The 21,461-nt window shown below is 35.6% G+C and overlaps 1 protein-coding gene across 5 annotated transcripts in view; it reads right to left on the bottom strand.

The window, feature by feature from the left end:
• Positions 1-21,461, bottom strand: part of Specc1l (sperm antigen with calponin homology and coiled-coil domains 1 like) — a 138,026-nt gene that overhangs the window by 59,625 nt on the left and 56,940 nt on the right. For all 5 annotated transcript variants that reach the window (XM_077796143.1, XM_026412509.2, XM_026412511.2 and 2 more), the window contains 4 exons: positions 12,061-12,134; positions 10,597-10,772; positions 5,824-5,987; positions 2,355-2,446 (listed from right to left, as the gene is read on the bottom strand). In XM_077796143.1, the coding sequence (XP_077652269.1) occupies positions 2,355-2,446; positions 5,824-5,987; positions 10,597-10,772; positions 12,061-12,134 (506 nt within the window). The remainder of the gene's footprint in view (positions 1-2,354; positions 2,447-5,823; positions 5,988-10,596; positions 10,773-12,060; positions 12,135-21,461) is intronic.

The following is a 21,461-nucleotide window of genomic DNA, read 5'->3' as shown; positions in this document are numbered from 1 at the left end:
CTGTATTGATCGCATAACTATAGAGTAAGTGTTGAAATCAGGTAGTGCAATTCCTCCAAATTTGTCCCTTCCCTCATGCTTTGCACATGCAAGGCCCTTTGATTTCCATGTGATTTGTTTAAATCTTGTCAATTTGTACCAAAAAACGCTAAGATTTTAATTGAGATTGACTCAATCTATAGACCAATTTGAAGAATATAAGACATTAATGATACTGAGTTTTCCAATCATAAATGCAATACATTTGTTACTTCTTTAATTTCCCTCAGCAATATTTTACAGTTTTCATTGGAGGGTCTTGTACATATTTCATTAAATTTACTGCTAAATATTTCAGTTTTCAATTGTTTTTGCTAGCATATAGATAATACAAGGACTGGGGGTATAGCTAAGTGGTACAGCATTCAGGCAAAAACTCAGAAGGATGCCTATGCAGATTTCTGAGCCCTTGCTGCATTAGCTCCCTCCTCCCAGGAAAACTCTAGCAGTCTCATTCTCCTTGATCATTGATTTATCTCTCCTCAGATTCAATTGGATACCCTTTTCCGTTTCTCATCAGTTCACCTTCCCCACACCACCAACTATCTAGAAATTACTTACATGAAAAGAATGTGAGCCATAGCAGGACTTTCCTTGTTTTTCACCTTTTTTTTCCAGGGATCATAATCCTTAGTGCTTTTTATACAATGTTTGAAAGTAACTACTTCCTATATTTTGTCCTACTTTCTAGTTTTATGTGCTAATAGCTTTTGTTAGTCCCTCATGGCCAGAAGTAGCACTCTACCAGGGAGTTTTGAAAAACTAAAAATCCCAATCTTTGGCTTCATTACCCCAGAGATTTCTGGTTCACTAACTAAAGCCTGGGAATCTGTGTGTTTAAAACTCTTCATGTGGTTTTTATATACAGTTAGGTTTGAGATGCACTGTGCTAACTAATCATGAACTAAAAAAAGCTTGTGGGTGTAGCTTGTAATTATTAGCTTTTTATAAGCTACAAAAATGAGAGTTTTTACCTCTATTTTAAAAAAAAATTTAGAGAATGATGCCTTGGACATTGAACTTCAACTGACAAAAACTATTTTGAGAAACTTCATCTTATTTTACTATATTTGCCACCTTTACTTTGCTTTTACTTATTTCTTCAGGCTTTTAAAACAAGTTTGATTTGTGGAGCATATTAAATCTGCAGGTGAAATATGGAATTCCCCTTGGATTCCTTTTACATTAAGACATCTTGTACATACATGCAAATGCAAAGCCACTGATTTGCAACATCACAAATGCTTAAACTTTACAAAAATGCCTAAACTTTACAAAAATTTAAAAAAAATTAAAATTAAAAGTCCACTCATAAAACCCATGGCCAATTGTTAACACAGCACTAAAGTCTCAACTCAAAAAGAAAAAAGCTTCCAAGCCCTATTATTTTAGGGAACAGATGTGGCCAAAACTACCCCGTATCACAGGATAACAGATTTAAGGCAATTTTTTCTTTGGCTGCTCTCACCTATGTGGAAATACTCCACCTCAGCCACTTTCTGAAAGTGAACAGATAAAGAGCACAATGAGAGGGTCTCTTCATAGAGAACAGTCACCTGCCCTGTTTCTGGTCTGTTTTTCCACAATGGCAAGAAAGAGCAACTTCTGAAACTTGCTTATAATGGATCAGCAATGTCCTTGTGCTACACTGTGATACACTGGTCTTCAATGAATCATACTTCTCTGAACTCATGCCTGGCACAGACCCTTCTCACTCTGAATCCGAGTTGGCCCTGTGATCTGTTTGGACCAAAAGAACAGGCTAGAAGTGGTACTGTCCAAGCTTCATGCCAAGGTCTTCAGAGGCTTTTTGCCAACTTCCACTTTTACCTTCCTGGAGCTGGAGAGAATCATATTGCCGAATGGGCCTGAGAAGAAAGATCATGTGGAGACAGCAAGCAGTCCAGTGCCCTCCTGAGTCCAACCCACACTCTGGCTCAGTGAATCTGCAGGAGTAAGCCCAGGTACAGCCAGGAAAGAACTGCCTCATCAACTCAGAAAAATGTGAAAAATTGTAAACTACCATTTTAAGACACTAGGTCTTTAAGTGATTTTTTTTCCTGCAGCACAGGCTTACACATGCCAACTGCATGCTCAAAGAGACATCTTAGTTTCCCAGAATAACAACATAATTCACATATATACATAATTTATCTTACTCAAGGATGTTCATGGTATTTAGAAAACAGATCCCAAATACATCCTTCTGAGCAGTCATATGCCCACCTGACACATGTGTGTATGACTCTGAAGAAAAGGATTTAGCTTTCAGATTCTGAAGCCCCCCAGAACCTTCAGTGGTCCCAGGCACTTACCTGCATAGGGGATACAGCTGCTGCAGGAGGGGTTTTCATAGGACTTGGACTCAGAGGTGTTCGAGGAATTGCAGCTGCAGCAGGGTTTGGTACTACAAAAACAACAAACAAACAAGTAAATAACAGAAATCACAGTGCCACAGAAGCTTTCTCTACTGGTCCCCATTTAAGGATTCACCAGATTAACCAAAGCTCTCAAATTCCACTGGAAACAGTCTTAGCTGATGCCTGACCTATGCTGAACACTCACAACAGTCTCTCAGGAGACAGGTGCTTTTACCACCAGTGAATTGTTTGCTTCCCTAGGCCAATAATTTTATTTTTGCTGTTTAATTATATTAAGTGGCCAAAGTATTCCATTTACCAATGAAATCCAAGTACAAAAACAAACCCACGAGAGGCTGATGTGCTTACCTAGCATATATAAGGCTCTGGGTTCAATGCTCAGCATTGCAAATAAAAGAAAATAAAACAAAAGAGGATATTATCTGTAAAATGCTTCAGATAAGAGGCCTGGAATGTAATGGACATTCACCAACTGCACATTAAACAAATGGATGAAGAACTTCTATTCATCCTGCCTCACTTCCTCCTACAGAACTTATCACTCCACTTCACGTGTATTTTCTTATTTGCATTTAACACAAAGATGTATGATTATTTGTTTACATAATCTTCCTCTCCTAGCTACTCACAGCAGCTTATTTTTTCTAATTCATTCATTAATTAATTTCTAGACACTTGTGGAAAACCAATTGAAACTGCATTAAATTCAAAATGAGAAATGCAAACTGAACCCAGGCATATCACTAGAAATGGAGAAAAGCACACTAAGTAAAGCATGCAGGTGTACTTTTTTTAACTGAGACAAAATTCGCACAACATGAATTTAACCATTTTTAAATGTACAATTCAGTAACTTTTAGCACATTCACAATATAGTACAACCATCACCTCTACCTAGTTCCAAAATATTTCATCACCTCAAAAGTAACTACTTATTTTTCACTTTAGCATAATGTTGTAAAGATATATCTATATTGTAGAATGTAACAGTACTTCATTCCTTCTTAGAGTTGTCTAATACTCCATTGTATGAAAAAATCACATTTTGTTTATCTATTCATTCAAGTCATGAACACTTGGGTTGTTTCGCTCTCTTGGCTATTGTGGTTAGCACTGCTGTGAATATTTATATACAAGTATTTGTCTAAATACTTACTTTCAATTCTTTTATAACTAGGAGTACAAATGCCGGGCTATTTAGATTAATTTTATTATAAAATATTTGTTAAAGATCAGTATAAGAGCATATATATCTTTTTTTTTTTTTTTTTTTTTTTTTTTTTGCATTGAAGTCTGTTTTGTTAGCCAGGCACAGTGGGACACACCTATAATCCCAGTGGCTCAGGAGGCTGAGGCAGGAAGTTTGTGAGTTCAAAGCCAGCCTCAGCAATTTAACAAGGCCCTAAGAAACTCAGTGAGACCCTGTCTCTAAATAAGATACAAAAAAGGGCTGGGGATGTGCCTCAGTAGTTAAGTGCTCCTGAGTTCAATCTTCAATACAAAAAAAAAAAAAGTCTTTTTGTGTTGATATTGTGAATAGTTGCATAATTTAGTATACATGCCATTATCATTTTATTTTAAAATAATGTATTTCTTAAAAGTTCTCTTCATCTTACTCCATTATATTAATCAGAGGTAGATACTAATAGCTGTTCTGAAGACCTCTTTCTTTACTTTAAATACAAATACATATAACCATCTATGCTTTAAAAAAACAAAATAATATGGGGCTGGGGTTGTGACTCAGCGGTGGAGTGCTCGCCTATCATGTGCGAGGCCCTGGGTTCGACCTCAATATCAAATATAAATAAAAGTGTCATTCCAAAAAAAATAACACACTGGTCTGCAACTTGTTATAAAGAATCGCAGATATATTTTAACATTAGTACTTCAAGATCCACCTCATACTTATTAAAAGAACCCAACTTGTTTCTGAACCTTAATTGTGGTATGGTTGGGGTGTAAGGGTAGGGGAAGCACTTGGGTGGTTTCAGATCTCTTGGCTATTGTGGATAGCCCATTTGAGGGAAGAAATGGGCAGAGGTGGACCCTTGCAGGCATTTTAGATCTTAACTTCATTCCATCTATAATAAGGAAATTACACAATTTTAGGTAGGGGAAAAAAAAAAAACTACCATGAAATAGAATGGGAAATTATGATCACTAAAATTAGGAATTGATGGTCATTTGAACTAAAGATTGTGCCACTAGAAATGAAGAAAAGCACACTAAGTAAAAGTGGAGTCCCATGTTGGAGGCTGGATCAAGACTTGCTAAGGTGTAGTGGCACGTGCTTGTAATCCCAGAATTACAAGGCTGGAGGATTGCAAGTTTGAGGTTAACCTAGGCAACTTAACAGACACCCCATTTAAAAAAAAAATAACTGGGGAGCTGCAGCTGTGGCTTGGCGTGTGTGAGGTGCTGGGTTCAATTCTCAGCACCACATATAAAGGTCTAGGGGCTGGGGTTGTGGCTCAGCGGTAGAGCGCTTGCCTTCAATGTGTGAGACCTCAGCATCACATAAAAATAAATAAGTGAAATAAAGGTACTGTGTCCAACTACAACTAAAAAATAAATTAAAAAAATAATAAAGGTCTATCAACAATTAAAAAAATATTTTTTAAAAAACTGGGGATATAGCTAATGATGAGCACTTGCCTAAAATATATGAGACCCTGAGTTCAATCCTCAGTATTGCCAACCCCACCCTACCCTGCCACCCAAAAGGAGACTTGCTAAGACAGGATTAGATGTGGGGGTGGGAAAGAAGAATTTAAGGAAGATTCCCAGATACTTGTTCAAAAACTGCGTGGAATGGTGCTATTTCATGGAGCAAAGGTTTAATTCTGAACATACAAATATCTGGAGAGGGGCTGGGGTTGAGGCTCAGTGGCAGTGCGCTTACCTAGCATGTGTGAGGCACTGGGTTCAATTCTCAGCACAACATATAAATAAATATATATATATATATATAACATATATATTTATATGTAACATATAAATAAATAAACATAAAGCTCTATCAAAAACTGGAAAAAAAATTTAGGAGACATCCAAGTGCCAATGTCAAGTGAGCATTTGGATATACAACAAGAAATCAAAGGAAGGGAAACAGCTAGCATAAGGCATCTGGACATTTTAGGCATTAAGAGGATAATTGAGTCACAGGAACATGTGGTCCACCTGGGGAAAAAAGACATACATCTTTGCATAAATAAGAGATGAGTTGGATACCAAGATTTATAACTCCCTATGAAAAGTCACCTTATATTAACTCATTGATACTACTTGAAATTTGATTAGACTGAGAGTAGAATGGTAAAGAATATCAAATAACACCAGAGAACACTGGATAAGTAAATAGAACCTCTGCCCCTGGCACAATAAATATGAAATTAATTACCTTGAGATGCACTGTCAAAGGACTTGATAAGGGTTTTTACTGTAGGAGTTGGCTCTGAGGAAGTTGAGGACCTTCTACTCAGTCCCATCCCCTGCCTTAAGGCTGCCAAATCTCTTTCAACAGCATTCATGTAGTTGTACACCCGGCCTCGCTCCTCCTCTTGCCTAAAAATAATATGGAAATACAGCATTTGCACATATGTATGAGAAAATACACATTTTTCCCTCTCCCAACTGAAAGCATTAAAAAGACATTAGTTTTGTTTTGTTTCAACTGTATCGGTTAAGCAAAGTAGATTATCTGGTCTAATATTCTCATTTGCTTGACAAATGCCCGGAAATGATATTAAAATTTTCATATCAAGTTATCCTAAGCAAGTTAAATTACCATCAAATTCCATTTTCATGTAAGTAAGTGTCAGGTGAGGGCATCAGTAATCAATTAGCAGTAAAATGGAAGGCAGACTAGCCACAGCCGGACTCAGATCTAGGAATCTCTGGTTCTCTGCTGCTAGGAATGCCTGGCCCTTCTCAGAAGTCTGGGAATTTGCCAGCACATGTAGATAATTTAGGCTGGCTCTAGCTTAAAATGCTATGCTTGAACATGGAATTGCAAAGAAATAAAACCAAAGCCCATGTTCTGAAAGAACAGAACAGACCTACAAATAGAATTTCTACAGAAGGGGAGGGAAAAAAAAAAAAAGCCCAGGCCCATATTAGTAACCTGAGTCCTCTAGTGTGATGTATTCCTGAGTCATCAGAAAAATCAATGCTATTTCATTTCTGGTCCTCTTAATTCACTGAGCTGACTAACACACATTTTCATCTGGAATTAGATTGCAATTGCAGAATTTGCACATGTCATAAAACTATCAAGTACACTAATAGGGACAAAAATCAAATCAGTTTTTTGGAAAATTGTCTGTGTTGGTCATCTGGCTCTCTGGAAGTTTGGGGTTTTTTTTTGTTTTGTTTTTGCCTCAAGATGTACCAGAGGTATATGTGTAGCTACTTATCATGATTAGAAGCTTCAATAATCCATAAAAATAATAATAATTTTTTGGCCTGAGAACCCCTTTCCGCTCCTAAAAATAATTGAGGACCCCCAAAAGCTTTTGTTTATGTAAGTTACTTCCATTAAATCAATTAAAATAGAAAGCATATAAAATACATAATTAATCTAAGCCAAATGTGTGGTATACACTCATAATCCCAGCTACTCAGGAGGCTGAGGCAGGAGGACCTCAAGGCCAACTTGGGCAACTTCACAAGACTGTCTCTCCAGTCACACAAAGTAAACATAAAAGTAAACCCTGTTCTAATTAACATGATACAAAAATCTTAATGAAAAATAACTATATTTCTAAAGACAAAATAATTAATAAGAGTAGCAGTGTTTTATATTTTAAATATCTAATATCTAGCTTAGAAGATAGCTAGATTTTCATTTCTTCCATATTCAATCTATTGAGATATGAAAAAAATGAAGGGGGCTGGGGATGTGGCTCAAGCAGTAGCGTGCTCGCTTGGCATGCATGCGGCCCGGGTTCGATCCCCAGCACCACATACAAACAAAGATGTTGTGTCCGGCGAAAACTAAAAAATAAATATTAAAAATTCTCTCTTTCTCTCTAAAAAGAAAAAAATGAAGATCTTTAACAGATAATATGGTTTAAAAAGAGAAGAATATTTAAAAACCCTTTTTAGATAACTGTGGTTATTCTTTGATACTAAACTAAAATGCAACAATTGATAGTTACTTAAAAGTTGACTGTGAAATGTGGGTGTAACTCAATGTTAGAGCATTTGCCTAGCATGAAGGAAGCCCTAGGATTGATACCTAGAAATACCACACACACACATACACACACACACACACACACACACACACACAGAGTTCAATGTGGAATTTTAAACCATATGAAATTTTCCAGTTTTGTCCATTATGACCCACTGGTCTGTCATGTTCTTTGAAAGAATCTTTTTACCCATCCGTGATCCTAAAACAATACATATGACATAAGGAAAATACTGGCACATTGTATTATAAAGATTCTCCCAATGCTTGCCTTTATACAATATCATCAATGATCTCACTCAAAACAAACGAACAAACAAAAAACTCTTTAAATATGGGAAGCCACCATATTTACAATGGCAAACAAAATTTTCCCAAGACCTTAACACTCATTTGTTTTTGTTTTTTTTTTTAAATGTTCTTTTAGTTGTAGATGAACACACAGTATCTTTATTTATTTTTTATGTGGTGCTAAGGATCGAACCCAGGGCCGCACACATGTGAGGCGAACGCTCTACCGCTGAGCCACAACCCCAGCCCCTTAACACTCATTTGAAGCCTTGTATGTATCAGTGGCAACAAATACGGTCAGTTGTTTTCCTTTAAAGGAAACACCCACCAAATATCAAAATCTGAATACCTATAGTTTTTCTGTTAGTCAACCTCAAGTAAAAATGGTGCTACATTGGGCTGGGGATGTGGCTCAAGCGGTAGCGTGCTCACCTGGCATGCGTGCGGCCCGGGTTCAATCCTTAGCACCACATACAAACAAAGATGTTGTGTCCGCCGTAAAAAATAAATATTAAAATTCTCTCTCTCTCTCTCTTTTTCTCTTTCTCCTCTCTCTTAAAAAAAATGGTGCTACATTAAGGAAAGAAAGTAGTTTAAACTAAAATGACCATATAATGCTCTCCTCAAGGCAATCTCATACTTGGGTACACACAGATAAAGTAGAAGTGTTTTATTGATACTTCCCATCTTGTTACACAGGTTAAAACTAGGGTAACTCAAGGACTGATATTTAGTAAAATTTAAAATTTACTCCTTCAGGAAGGACAACTTGAAGTTAAACGTGCATTGTGCTTTGTTTAGGGCTTTTTTCCTTTTTTTTTTTTTTTTTCCTTTTTAAATGTCAGTGTGATGCTGACAAGTTCAATGACTAGGAGTACAATTTGGTGCCAAGGCCTTGATTTATCAAGTTTATGTCTGCTTTTCATTATCAGTGTAAAAGTCAGCACAGTGAAAAAGGTCAACAACCTGTTAGTAGTATTATTATGAAAATGATACTTAATGAAAATGTATTCGGGGTCTTAGGAGTCTACACTCACTCTGAGAACCCCTGCTCTATAATATGCCTCTTTCAGGAGGTACTTATTAAACAATATATATTGCATATAAGTCATAAATATGATGAGCTTTGGGGAACCAAGAGAGTGATCCTTTAAGGCCAGGTGCTGTGGTGCACACCTGTAATCTCAGTGACTTGGGAGATCCCAAGTTCAAAGCCAGCCTCAACACCTTAGCAAGATCATGTCTCAAAATAAATAAATGAGTGCGGGGGGTGGGGGTGGGGCAATCCCTAGTACCAAGGGGAAGAAGGAAAAAAAAAAAAAGAATGATCCTTTAAGAGCAGAATTTCAGGGCTGGGGCTGTAGCTCATTGGTAGAGCACTTGCCTAACATAGTTAAGGACCTGGGTTTGAACCTCACCACTGTCAAAATCATCATCATCATCATCATCATCATCATCATCATCATCATCTGCAGTCACTCAGGATAACCTTGAATGAGGCATTTCTGATAATGCTGTTCCTTTAACAGCATATGGAAGGAAAAAAAGCAATGCAATACAAGTTTTATACCAGTGGAGAAACCATATCCGATGCTTCATTTCAAACTGTTTAAGCCAGTGAAAGATTCTTAAAAATACTTGTCTTTGGGCAATATACTAGGGCTAGGTAATAATAAAATAACATAGATTTCCAAAAATATGCTGTTTTTAAAAAATTATTTTCCTATAGAAAAAAATTATTTTCCTATAAAAATCATTCAAAATAAGTAATAAATCTTAAACAATAATCTCACATACAAAATTACTATCCCCCCACTCAGGTGGAATCTTACTGCAGAGCTCAGAGCACATCACAGATGTTACCTCATCCAATAATTTTTATAGGTTTCCAATGATCCATGTTTGTTGCATGGAGGAAAAACAACATTACTATGGACATTCATGCAGTTACAGAAAAGAACAAGTGAAAATTCCTCGAGTGAGTGATAGAAACTTACTTTGCATTCTTTACTTGGGTTTCCAAAAATACTAGCTGAAGAGGCTGTAGCTCATTGCCCTGAGCACTTTGCAGGCATTATCTCATTTACTCATTATATCAATACTGCAAAGCAGAATATTGCCACCATTTTAAAGATAAAAAAAACTAAGGCTAAGCAAAGTTGAGGTGGCTGATCAAGATCATAGCTAGTTAAGAGGCAGAACTCGTCAGGAACCTAGTCTATCTAGTCACAAGACTATAGTCTGAAGAAAAATAACAGGGCCAGATCATGGGATTAGGGAAAAGAAGAATTATATTGTACCCTAAGTTGACACAACTATGGTTTTCTCCAGAGTCACTGATAATTGATCAACATAGACAACAGCACTGAAAGATTCATATAAACTGTTATTTTACAGGTATCATAAATAAGGGCCCAGAAAAATTAACTTCCATTAGATCTAAACTCAGTAGTGTCAACTCTCATGTTCTTTCCATAATACCATGTCACAAAATTGGGATTTAGGGCTGGGACTGTGGCTCATTAGTAGTACGTTGCCTGGCATGTATGAGGCACTGGGTTTAATTCCCCGCATCACACATAAATAAATTAAATAAAGGTCTGTCAACATCTTTAAAAAAAAAAACTGGGATTTAAATGTTCTTTCTACTGAAACATAGAACACAACAGTTTTCTCAGAACATACTTGCGTGACTTTATTTCCTCCAATTCTTTTGTGAGTTTCTCATTTTTTTCTTGAGCCTCATGTAACCGGCGCTTCAGATCACCAATCTCCTCTTGGGCTTCAGATTTAATGTCATTTGCAATGACTACTGCGGTCTGGAGATCAGCTTGAAACTGCCGCCATTCCGCAGATTCTTCCTATATTAAAAACACTAAATTTTTATTTCCAAAAGAGAGCAATGAAGATTTATTTAAAAGCAATATTATTTGTTTGTGATTAAATTGTTATTGTGCACTGTACTCCCAGATGATGATTTTTTTTTTTAATCATGGAGAATTGGTATTACCTATTTCTAACAGGCAATGCAACTATTATTAGAGAATTTGTTCTTAATGAGGGAAAAGATTTTCCAGCTGATCTGTCTACTGATGCATCAAGTACTCAGAGTGTTCAATAAATATTAATAATAATAATACCAAGCCTCCCTTCCTCTGGCAAGTTTCAAAGCAAGTCTTATGAAAAATAAACATCATCCAGAATTTAGAGCTTTACCTCTGGAAAGCTTAAAAAGGTATATAAATGGTATGTGAACTATACAGTGAAAAACTATAAATATCCTTACATCAAAAACTAATAGAAAAAAATCAAAAGTAAAGGAAAAGGAAGAGGAAGCCAGAAGAACAACACTGAACTCAATATAGGCAGACAAAATTATACAAAGAGGCAGTAAGGAACTGGATGGTCAGTTGCTTCCCATAGTCATGGAGGATGTGGGTGTGGCTGGGTGGGGAAGTATCCCTGGGATGTCACCTCCACCAGAGCCACAGCTGGGCCACACCCAAGCCCTCTCATCTCCAAAGCAATTTTCTGACATTATGCAAGTAGCTTGAGCAACTGTGGCATGACCCAAACTCTGATAAGCATTCTCTCCACATCTCAGTAGCAGTGCTATTGGCAAGTTCATCAAACCCATAAATACAGAAAACTCATGAAAAATAGCCTAATTTGGGCCACTTTGTAATCAAAATATAACACATTTCCTAAATCCATCTTCCTAAAATTACCATCCACAAATCACTAGTACATTATTCTACCCCAAATCTAGCACCAATCCCAATTTGAAAGGATGGCATTTGCTTTCTGTCCAAAGCCCAATGGGCCCAATATCACCACTGTATCAAAAACTTAGTGAAGTGATAATGTGGTCAAATTTTAAAAGCTCTGTTTTCTAAAAGATGATATTTTTTTCCTTTTTTTTTTTTTTTTTTCCAGTACTAGAGATTGAACCCAGGGGTGTTCTACTACTGAGCTACATCTCCAGTCCTTTTTATTTTTAATCTTGAGATAGGGTCTTGTTAAGTTACTCAGGCTGGCCTCAAACTTGTGATCCTCCTGCATCAGCCTCTCAAGTCACTAGGATTACAGGCATGTGCCACCATACCTGGCCATCTAAGAAGATAATTAATACATGAAGACTTATCCTACCCTAAGTCTCCTATGGAGTGTCTTGATTTCTCTTTCCATGTCATGTTTTTGGTCCTGGAGTTTTTTAACTGTATCTGAAAAAAAACCCACAAAAGTTGAAATACTGTTAGAGCTGTGTTCAAAAAGAATAATATAAATTATATTCAAAAAAAGTTATCTTGTCCAAAAAACTATTTTTAATTCAAAATTTTAAAAACAAACAAACAAAAAAGTGTCCTACGTATTAACCAATAATACTTTCTAAGGAATATATCAAGTTAAAATTACAGTTTCTGGATCACTTCCTTCCTAAGTGTTTTAATTCTAAAACTTTTTAAAAAGTTCACTGAAATCATGTACATTGTTGGCATATAATCAATCAAAGCAACACTGGCTGCTATTAAAATGTTAACATTTAAAATATGCAAGTGTATCTTCCTTTACACATTGGAATAAATTCCAGAAGAATAAATCAGTAAAATTACTTAAATAACAAATTACATAATCCCTAGCAAGCTTCAATTTATTTATTTGTTCTTTTTAGGTATACATGATAAAGTATATTTTGACATATTATACATACATGGAGTATAACTTATTCTAATTAGGATCCCATTCTTGTGATTGTACATGATGTGGAGCTTATTGCTGATGTATTCATATATGAACATAGGAAAGTTATGTCTGCTTCATTCTACTATCTTTTCTATTCCTATCCCCTCTCCCTTCCCTGCATTCCCCTTTGGCTGATCCAATGAACTTCTATTCTTTTCGCCCCTACTCTTATTGTGTGTCAGCATCCACATATTAGGGAGAACATTAGGCTTTTGGGTTTTGGGGATTGGTTTTCTTCACTTAGCATGATAGTCTCTGGTTCCATTCATTTACTGGGAAAATTCGATAATTTCTTTCTCTTTAAGGCTGAGTAATATTCCATTGTGTCTATAATCCACATTTTCTTTATCCATTCATCTGTGGAAGGGCATCTAGGTTGGTTCCATAGCTTATCTATTGTGACTTGAGCTGTTATAAAACATTGATGTGGCTGCATCTCTGTAGAATGTTGATTTTAAATCCTTTGGGAATATACAGAAGAATGGAAAAACTGGGTCAAATGGTGGTTCCATTCCTAGTTTTTTGAAGAATCTTCATACTGCTTTCCAGAGTGGCTATACCAATTTGCAGTTCCACCTGCAATGTACAAGTGTACCTTTTTTCCCACATCCTCGCCAACATTTATCGTTACTTGTATTCTTGATAATTGCCATTCTGACTAAAGTGAGATGGAATCTCAGTGTAGTTTTAATGGTAGGCCTTTAAAATGAAATAAATATATAAATGTGGAATGGTAGCAGTAAAAAAAAAAGCAATAGTGAAATCATTACCTAGGATTTTTAAAAAATTAATATTCTATTGATAGAACTACTGATTTTCAGGGTCATTATAACTGTAGACATTGGTGTCTGAGTAAATAACATTCTATCCCATTCCTTACACTTAGGAACAGACATAGAAAAATCCTGGCATACAATCCAGCTAACAAATTACAGCTTTTAATTAATTCCTAAATGAGAATGCTGATGTTTTTTCTTAGATGGCTCATCATATTCCTCATCCCAGTTCTAAGAATTTGCTCTTCTGAGATCTCTGTGACACTATGTCTTTCACTTAATGTTGGTACATTTGTGTCCTTCCTTCCTTTCTTCTTCCTCCCTTCCTTTTTTCTTCCTTTCCTTTCTTTTTCTCTCTCTCTCTCTCTTTTTTTTTTTTTTTTTTTGGTGGCACTGGGGATTGAATTCAGGCCATGTGCACGTTAGGCAAGAGTTATACCACAAGCCCTCATATAAGTACTCTACCACTGAGCTACATCCTCAGCCCTGCTATTTTTAAAATGGCATGAATTCATTTCAGTAACAACATGAAAGATTAGAATATTTATAATACTTACATGTGTAACTATTATTATTATAAATATACAAAATGCTATATTTTCTAAAGTTGGATAAAATGTGGGGAAAAAATCAGGCCAAACATTTTGGTAACCAAGAGTCAACATCCTCCTTTCTCTACTCCAAAATTATTTAACAAAGTCAAGGCCTATGAAATGAAGTGTTTAAAATTTAGTCATTAATACAACATCTCATAAGTACCAACTTTGTATCAGGCTTTTTTTTCCTAGGTGCTTAAGACATAAAGGAAAAGCTAAATAATCCCCATGTTCTTAGAGACAGAAAGGTCAATCTTATGTTAAGCTAGGAAAGGAAGATAATTTATATGCAAAGGATTAAATGTCTCATGTGTCAACTACTTCAAACCTCATTTAACCTAAAAACTGAGGTTCAAACAAGCCATCCAGTCTGGTTAATGGTAAAGTGGATACCACTGTGAGTACACATGTTCATTACTCCATTTTCTTCCATCAGAAGTAAGGACTCTGAAACCAGGAAGGGAATTTAAGGCTCCTTGTGACCTACACATGGATGATTTCAGGATTTAGGTGATAGTATCGGACACAGATAAACAGACTAAAGAAAGAAGCTGAAAACACTAGAGTTATGCCTTTCATTTACACTATATCCATTTATATGCAAGAGATACTTTATAATTAAGACAGACAAGCAAACAAAAAATGTTACAAGTATAATTTCTCTTGAAATTTGCTAAAAATTGTTTTCCTTTTTTTGATGGTCAGAAAGGATACACATACTTACATTTAAACATAATTCACAGAAGATAAATGATAGCAATTCTTACTACAGCTCACTTTTAACATCTAGCAACTTGATCACAGGTTACATTTTAAGGAACATGACCATCTTAGATCGTAAAATTCCAATTTCTTTCTTCTGTTCTTATCCATTTCTCTTTACCAACCTCTACAGTTGTGGCCACAAAATTCACATTCTTACAAGGACATTCTTCTTCTGCTGGTATTACATGTTTATTATTTACACATTTCATTGTTTAATTCCTCTTAAATAGAAGAAAAGCTGGCAGCCAGTTGACATATTTAGACAGAATAAAGTGCATTAAGAGTGTCTCTAGGGATTTTGATTTAAACTTTATGATCATGTTTGTATTTTCCTTTGAAAAATATAAAGTATTAGAAATGACAATACACTTTTTCTCCCTGGAAACAAAGGAATTCATGCTAAAGTTCTTATCTTTTTAAAAAAATATTTTTAGTTGTAGATGGAAATAATACATTTATTTATTTATTTATTTATTAATGTGGTGCTAGGGATCAAACTCATCGCCTCACATGTGCTAGGCAATCCCTCTACCACAGAGCCACAAGTTCTTTTCTTTAAGATTTCTTAGCAAAACTAACCTCTAGCATGATAAATGGTCACCCAAGAAGGCAACATTATTTCAACTAGAGAACATCTCCATGCAGTTTTTTTCCTCTTCAAGTTTCCCTAGCGTGAGGACACTGCCATCTACTGTCTTTAATACAAAGGCAACATTTAGTTCTAACAAATAACATAACTATTAAAATCTCCTTGTTTTAAAACTATAAATTACATCTCAATTTTTATTATACTATTTTTATTTTAAAAATCAGGTAAATTGCTGTTTTCATGATTAGGCCTATTTGTTCTGAACAATTCTGGCCACTGACCTGCCAGCTTAATAAGGGGTTCATAATCTTTTCACCACCAAGGATTTGTCATCTCAGACAAATCAAGAGTAATTCACACTGCTCCAGTTATTCACTCATCAATCATGCAGATGTTACCAGGAAGCTACCTTAGGCACAGCCTCATCCTGCAATTCTTGGGGACATAAAATAATCAAAGTCTATAAGCAACCTTTTGTGCCCTCCAAATCCCTAGAAAACTCTCAGAGTACTGGCACCAGTGCTTAGTCGGTCTTACACCTGGTTAACACTTCCCACTGAACTCCCGGTATGAATTTTAGAGAAAAGGAAAGGACAAAAGTAACCAGTCTGATAAAAAGACCAGTGGCTAAGGTGGGTAGCATATCGACACAGGGCCACAGCTTTATCTCCAACCCAATATTTCTAATGTGGGAAGAAGAGACAGATAAGTTTCAAATGAATTATATATTATTTTTATTTTGCCCCCTCCCCAAAGTGCATAAAACTTTGATTTTAGAAGTTACACATACACAATAAAAAGTACAGAAAAGAATAGCAAAATAAAATTGCCCATTATTTGCATTTGGCATATATCCTTCCAGACTGCATATTTGTGTGGATGGTATTTTTTAAAGAAAAATGGAATTTTAGTATTTATATTGCCTCATAAGCCTTTGTATTTAGCAGCAGATAATGGACACCTTTATCAATAAATCCAGAACTGCAGCACGATTTGTATGATCACATAGCATTCCATCAATTAATGATTTCTTTTAGCAATCTCCTATTAACAGACAGTTTAATAGATTCAGGGTTTTTTTTTTTTTTAACTTATAAATACAGTGAAGGTCTTTATATAATTGCTCAGATAGTATCTGAAGGGGAAGAAGTAATGAAAGGCCATTTGAAACTACCAATATGACCTGAATCGGTCCATTAGAAGATTCTAGCTCAAACACACATTATCTTTTTTTTTTTTTGAGAAGATACGAGTTATTTAATTTATTATATTATAGAATACACTGAAATCAGCATTTTTAAAGGGATACTATTATATCTGGTGACCATTTTGGTGTAATGCTACATACTAAACTTTTATTGGCTTTTAATGATAAAAGCAGCATACACAACTCTCCTGTGGCTGGCTTTTTTCATCTTAAGACATTTCTCCATGCTTGTACCCAAAAATTTGCCTCATCTGTCTTCAATGATAAAAGTGAAAGCCACAGTAGAGATGCATTGTGTACATGGTTTATTAACTAGATTGCAACTGTTGAAAATACGCGTTTCCAAATTTTGTGATAATAAGCAACACTGCAGCAAGCATCTATATCCACATAAACATATCTTTAAATTTGTAAGAGTGTTTATGAAGGGAAGTTTCTAGAAATAGGTTACTATGTAAGTGTATTATTAACATTTTGATCAATACTCTAAAAAAGCAATCATAATTCTTCCAAAGACACATGAAAGAATCCTTTCCTTTTCCTCTTGCATGTTATCTGCTAAATGAAAACTGGCATCTTGTTTTTACTTTGTATTTCTTTGCTTTTTAGTAAGTTACGCATTTTTACTGACTTATTTATTCATAAACTTTACTTAATGAATTGTCCTATTGATACGTTGATTCTCTTGATACATTTGCTGAAATACATTTCTGTCAATGTTGTTTATTTATGGTACATATGTGGAACTGAAAATTACAATTACACAGGGTCAAATATGAGACTTTTTTTTATGTCTTCTAGGTACTCTGTCATGTTTAGAAAGGCCCTTCCCACCAAAGAATTACAGAGCTTTCTTCCTCCAGTTTCTTCTCCTATCCTTAGCCAGCCCTTGCTTACCACTAGCAAAAGTGCTCAAGTAAAAGAAACCAAGATCTGTGTTAGACATGAGGGTATAGCCCCCATCTCAGGAACTACGAGGGTAGAAAAAATGTTTATACTTAACTCCAACTATGTAAAGAGTATTAGTATGCAAATAGTAAGTGGCTGATAAGTTACCCTGACAATATATAGCCTGACCTGAGATCTCAATGCCACTCTTCTTGAAGATGTCAGTTACCTTTGTTTTCCTGAATTGGGGATAAAGTAATTGACGGTATTCTTTGGGCTCAGCTGATCATCATCATCTTCTTTTTTTTAATTTTTTTTTTTAGTTGTAGATGGACACAATGCCTTTATTTTATTTATTTATTTTTATGTGATGCTGAAGATTGAACTTAGTGCTTGATACACGCAAGGCAAGCGCTCTGCGACTAAGCCACAATCCCAGCCCTCAGCTGATCTCTTTAGTCAGCTTTTTCTCTTAAGACATTAAAATGTCTAATAAGTTCTGGTTGGTACTTATAAAAAATAGTGACTTCTGGGCTGGGGTTGTGGCTCAGCAGTAGAGCACCTGTCTAGCATGTTCGAGGCCATGGGTTCGATCCTCAGCACCACATAAAAATAAACAAAATAAAAGTATTGTGTACAACTATGTAAAAAAAAAACAGTGACTTCTGCATGTATTTTAATGACTGTGGGAGTCACTGCTCTACCCATAGTCCTCTGCCTCTAATATAGCAACTGGTTAAACACTATGCTGACGACACATGGTTCCCTTCAGGATGTACAAGAGGGATTCAGGTGCTCCAATCAAGATGCTGACTGGTGGATCCATTTCACTGCTGAACCAAACTGCCTTTCCCTTTGTGTGGTTTTCTACTCAAGACCAGACAGCTTGCATTTACTTCAGACACCAGTTCACTTCTCTCTGACGCCAAAGTCATGCTTGGAGCCCCAGACCCCCTATTCGCCCACATACAGAAAAGAGTTTGAATCTGCCAGCAGGCAGGGGGCAAATAAGCCTGTATCCTATGGGGGCAGGTACAAGGTTCTAGTACTCCTTTAGCACCACGGCCTGTTCCTACTGCTCTTCCAATCCCTACTGTCCCTGAGTTGGTAGTGTTAATGCCCCCATTTGCTAAGAACATCATTACTCAAAGCATCAGTGTTCTCCTGGGTGGTAAATTTTTCTTTTCTGTTTGATTTCTCCATGTCCCCAATTCTATCTGCTTTTTATATTCCAGAAATTACTCAAAATCACTCAAAATTTCCTCCCATATCCATAGGACTTCAGGAAAAAAAAGGAAGTATATGTGTGATCTTATGTCATCATCTTGAATTGGAAGTCTTTTGTGTATTTTTACATAAGATCTTTCCAGCTCAAAGTAAAAGTTCTTTGATAGTAAATCCAAGAAATAGTGACAAACACCAAAGGCCAGGTCTATGTAGTGTGATGCTAATAAGATCTGGAACTCTTAAATATATGTCTCCAAGCACATGTGTTGTACTATCTGATATTAACTCACAAATCATTAATTTGTTCTACTCATTTTCTAGTTCTTTTTCCCCCATCCCTTAGATTGGAAAATGTCTACTGATGTGCTATCAAGTTCACTGACTCCTCCCTACCCCTAATTTATTTAAATGATTCAGTAAAATTTTCATTTCTATAGTTTTTATTTCTCTACTGAGATGTGCCATTTGCTCATGCTTTACAAGCATATTTTTCTCTACATTCTAGAGTATAATAGCTGCTTTAAAATTCTGTCATCTAATTCTAAAATCAGGAATTAATCTTGGAGTAACTAAAGAGTGACTACTAATATACAGGGTTTACTTTTGGGATGATAAAAAATTCTAAAACTACTTTGTGGTAATGTTGTTAAAACATTCCACAGAAGAAAATCTTGATTTCTCAAGTAACACTATTCCCTGTCATTAAGTTGTTATATGACGTGCTGACTTAAATCTATCCCAAATGAGGAATTCTCAAGAAAAAAAGGAATGACCTCCCATAAATCTACAGAGATCTAACAAAAAATGTAATATGTGAAATTTGGTTAGATCCTGGTTCCTATATTTTAAAAAAGAACTATAAAAAGACAAATTGAGGAGGGGTGGAGCTGGGACTCAGCAGTAGCACACTTGCCTAGCATGTGTGAGGCACTGGGGTTCAGTTCTCAGCACCGCGTATAAATAAATAAAAAATAAAGGTCTATCAACAAATTTTTTTTTAAAAAAAGACAAAATGAGAACAGCTGGAGAAATCTAAACAATCTAACTAAGGGATTGTGGCTTTGCACATGCTAGGTAAGTACTCTATTACTGAGTTATGCCCCCAGACCAATAATTTTTTAAATTTTTTTTCAAGGAATTACAAGTCAAAATATTTAGGAGTTAAGAGTCACGAGGTCTACTACTTATGGCCAAATAGTTCAGTTAAACATACACACACACCCAAAAGGCAAGCATTGCAAAATGTTAACAATGGTCAAGTATAGACAACAAATAGTAACTATACTATTCTATCGATATTCATACATATAGTAACTGATTCTGTGGCTCAATAGACTTTTAGTCAAGCCTGTAGTGATCATTCAATATTTATACATATTTGAACTTTCCATCTCAAGAAGTGGGAAGAGTAGCTATATAGTTAAAAAACATATTCTGGATTTTCAGTCATTTTCTAATGAAAATACAAATAATGTAACAAATTATAAAGTTTTATCTTAGAATTTTAATGATCTAACATTTTTCTAGCCACTGATCCAACTACCACAAGGTGTCACTCTTTCCACAAATGAAAGACTGCAAGAGAAAAGGTATTTATTAATACTAATGTACTAAATGGACAGTGCACTGAACTTCCATATTAATCTAAAAAATTTAAAGCCTTTTATAAGTTGAATTTGATAAGTCCTGTCAAGTCAAAATACAAACTAAATTTAAATGCTAGACTAAAAGGTTCTTTAAACTGTAAGATAGGCCTGTAGTTACAGCTCAGTGGTAGAATGTTTGCCTAGCATGTGTGAGGCACTGGGTTTGATCCTCAGCACCACATAAAAAAATAAATAAGGGGCTGGAGATATAGCTGTTGGTAGAATACCTGCCTGGTATGCACAAGGCCCGGGTTCAATCCCAAGCACCACCAATCAATCAATCAATCAATGAACAAACAAATAAATAAATGTATAAAAAATACAATAACCTTTTTTTAAAAAAAAAAGTTTATCTTAATGATTCTGTTTCCTCAGTATACAGAGCCTCAGAAAAGTTCCAAAAAACCTTGGAGTCAATCTACAGATGCTAAATCAACTAACCAGAGTTCAGAACTTCCACAGGCTACTTTGAAGGATTGTAACAAATGACTTATTCTGCCTTGGCAACAGATCAAACTGCCCTACCTATGCATTCACGATACAAGGGAATCTGACTCAATCTGTATTAGCCAGTTGGTACTGTCAAGGAATGATAAACTGGCAGAACTCAAAAGAGCAGTAATGTGCACCAAAAGTTTAAAAAGTCCTAACTAATGCATCCAAGAAAGATTACTTCCATTCTCCTTGTCCATCCCCATCTAGATAATAAAAAAATGTATTAAAGGGGCTGGGGTTGTGGCTCAGTGGTAGAGATTTGCCTAGTATATGTGAGGCACTGGGTTTGATCCTCAGCACCACATATAAGATAGGCCTGTAAGATAGGGCCTGCAGTTACAGCTCAGTGGTAGAACTTTGTTTACCTACAACTAAAATTATATATATTTTTAAAAAGTGAGTTACAATTTAAAATTTGTGGGGCTGGGGTTGTGGCTCAGTGGCAGAGCACTTGCCTCACACATGTGAGGCACTGGGTTCGATCCTCAGCACCACATAAAATGAATAAACAAAATAAAGATTGCATCATCCATCTACAATTAAAAATATTTTTAAAATTTTTTGTTAATATTTGATGCTCTAGATAAAGTACATACAAGAATTTTTTAAATGTATGAT

This window comes from Urocitellus parryii, chromosome 3 (genome assembly GCF_045843805.1).
Source record: "Urocitellus parryii isolate mUroPar1 chromosome 3, mUroPar1.hap1, whole genome shotgun sequence".
Classification (NCBI taxonomy): Eukaryota; Metazoa; Chordata; class Mammalia; order Rodentia; family Sciuridae; genus Urocitellus; species Urocitellus parryii.
Note: the sequence above shows the minus strand (reverse complement) of the source record. Positions and strands in the feature narration are given on the sequence as shown.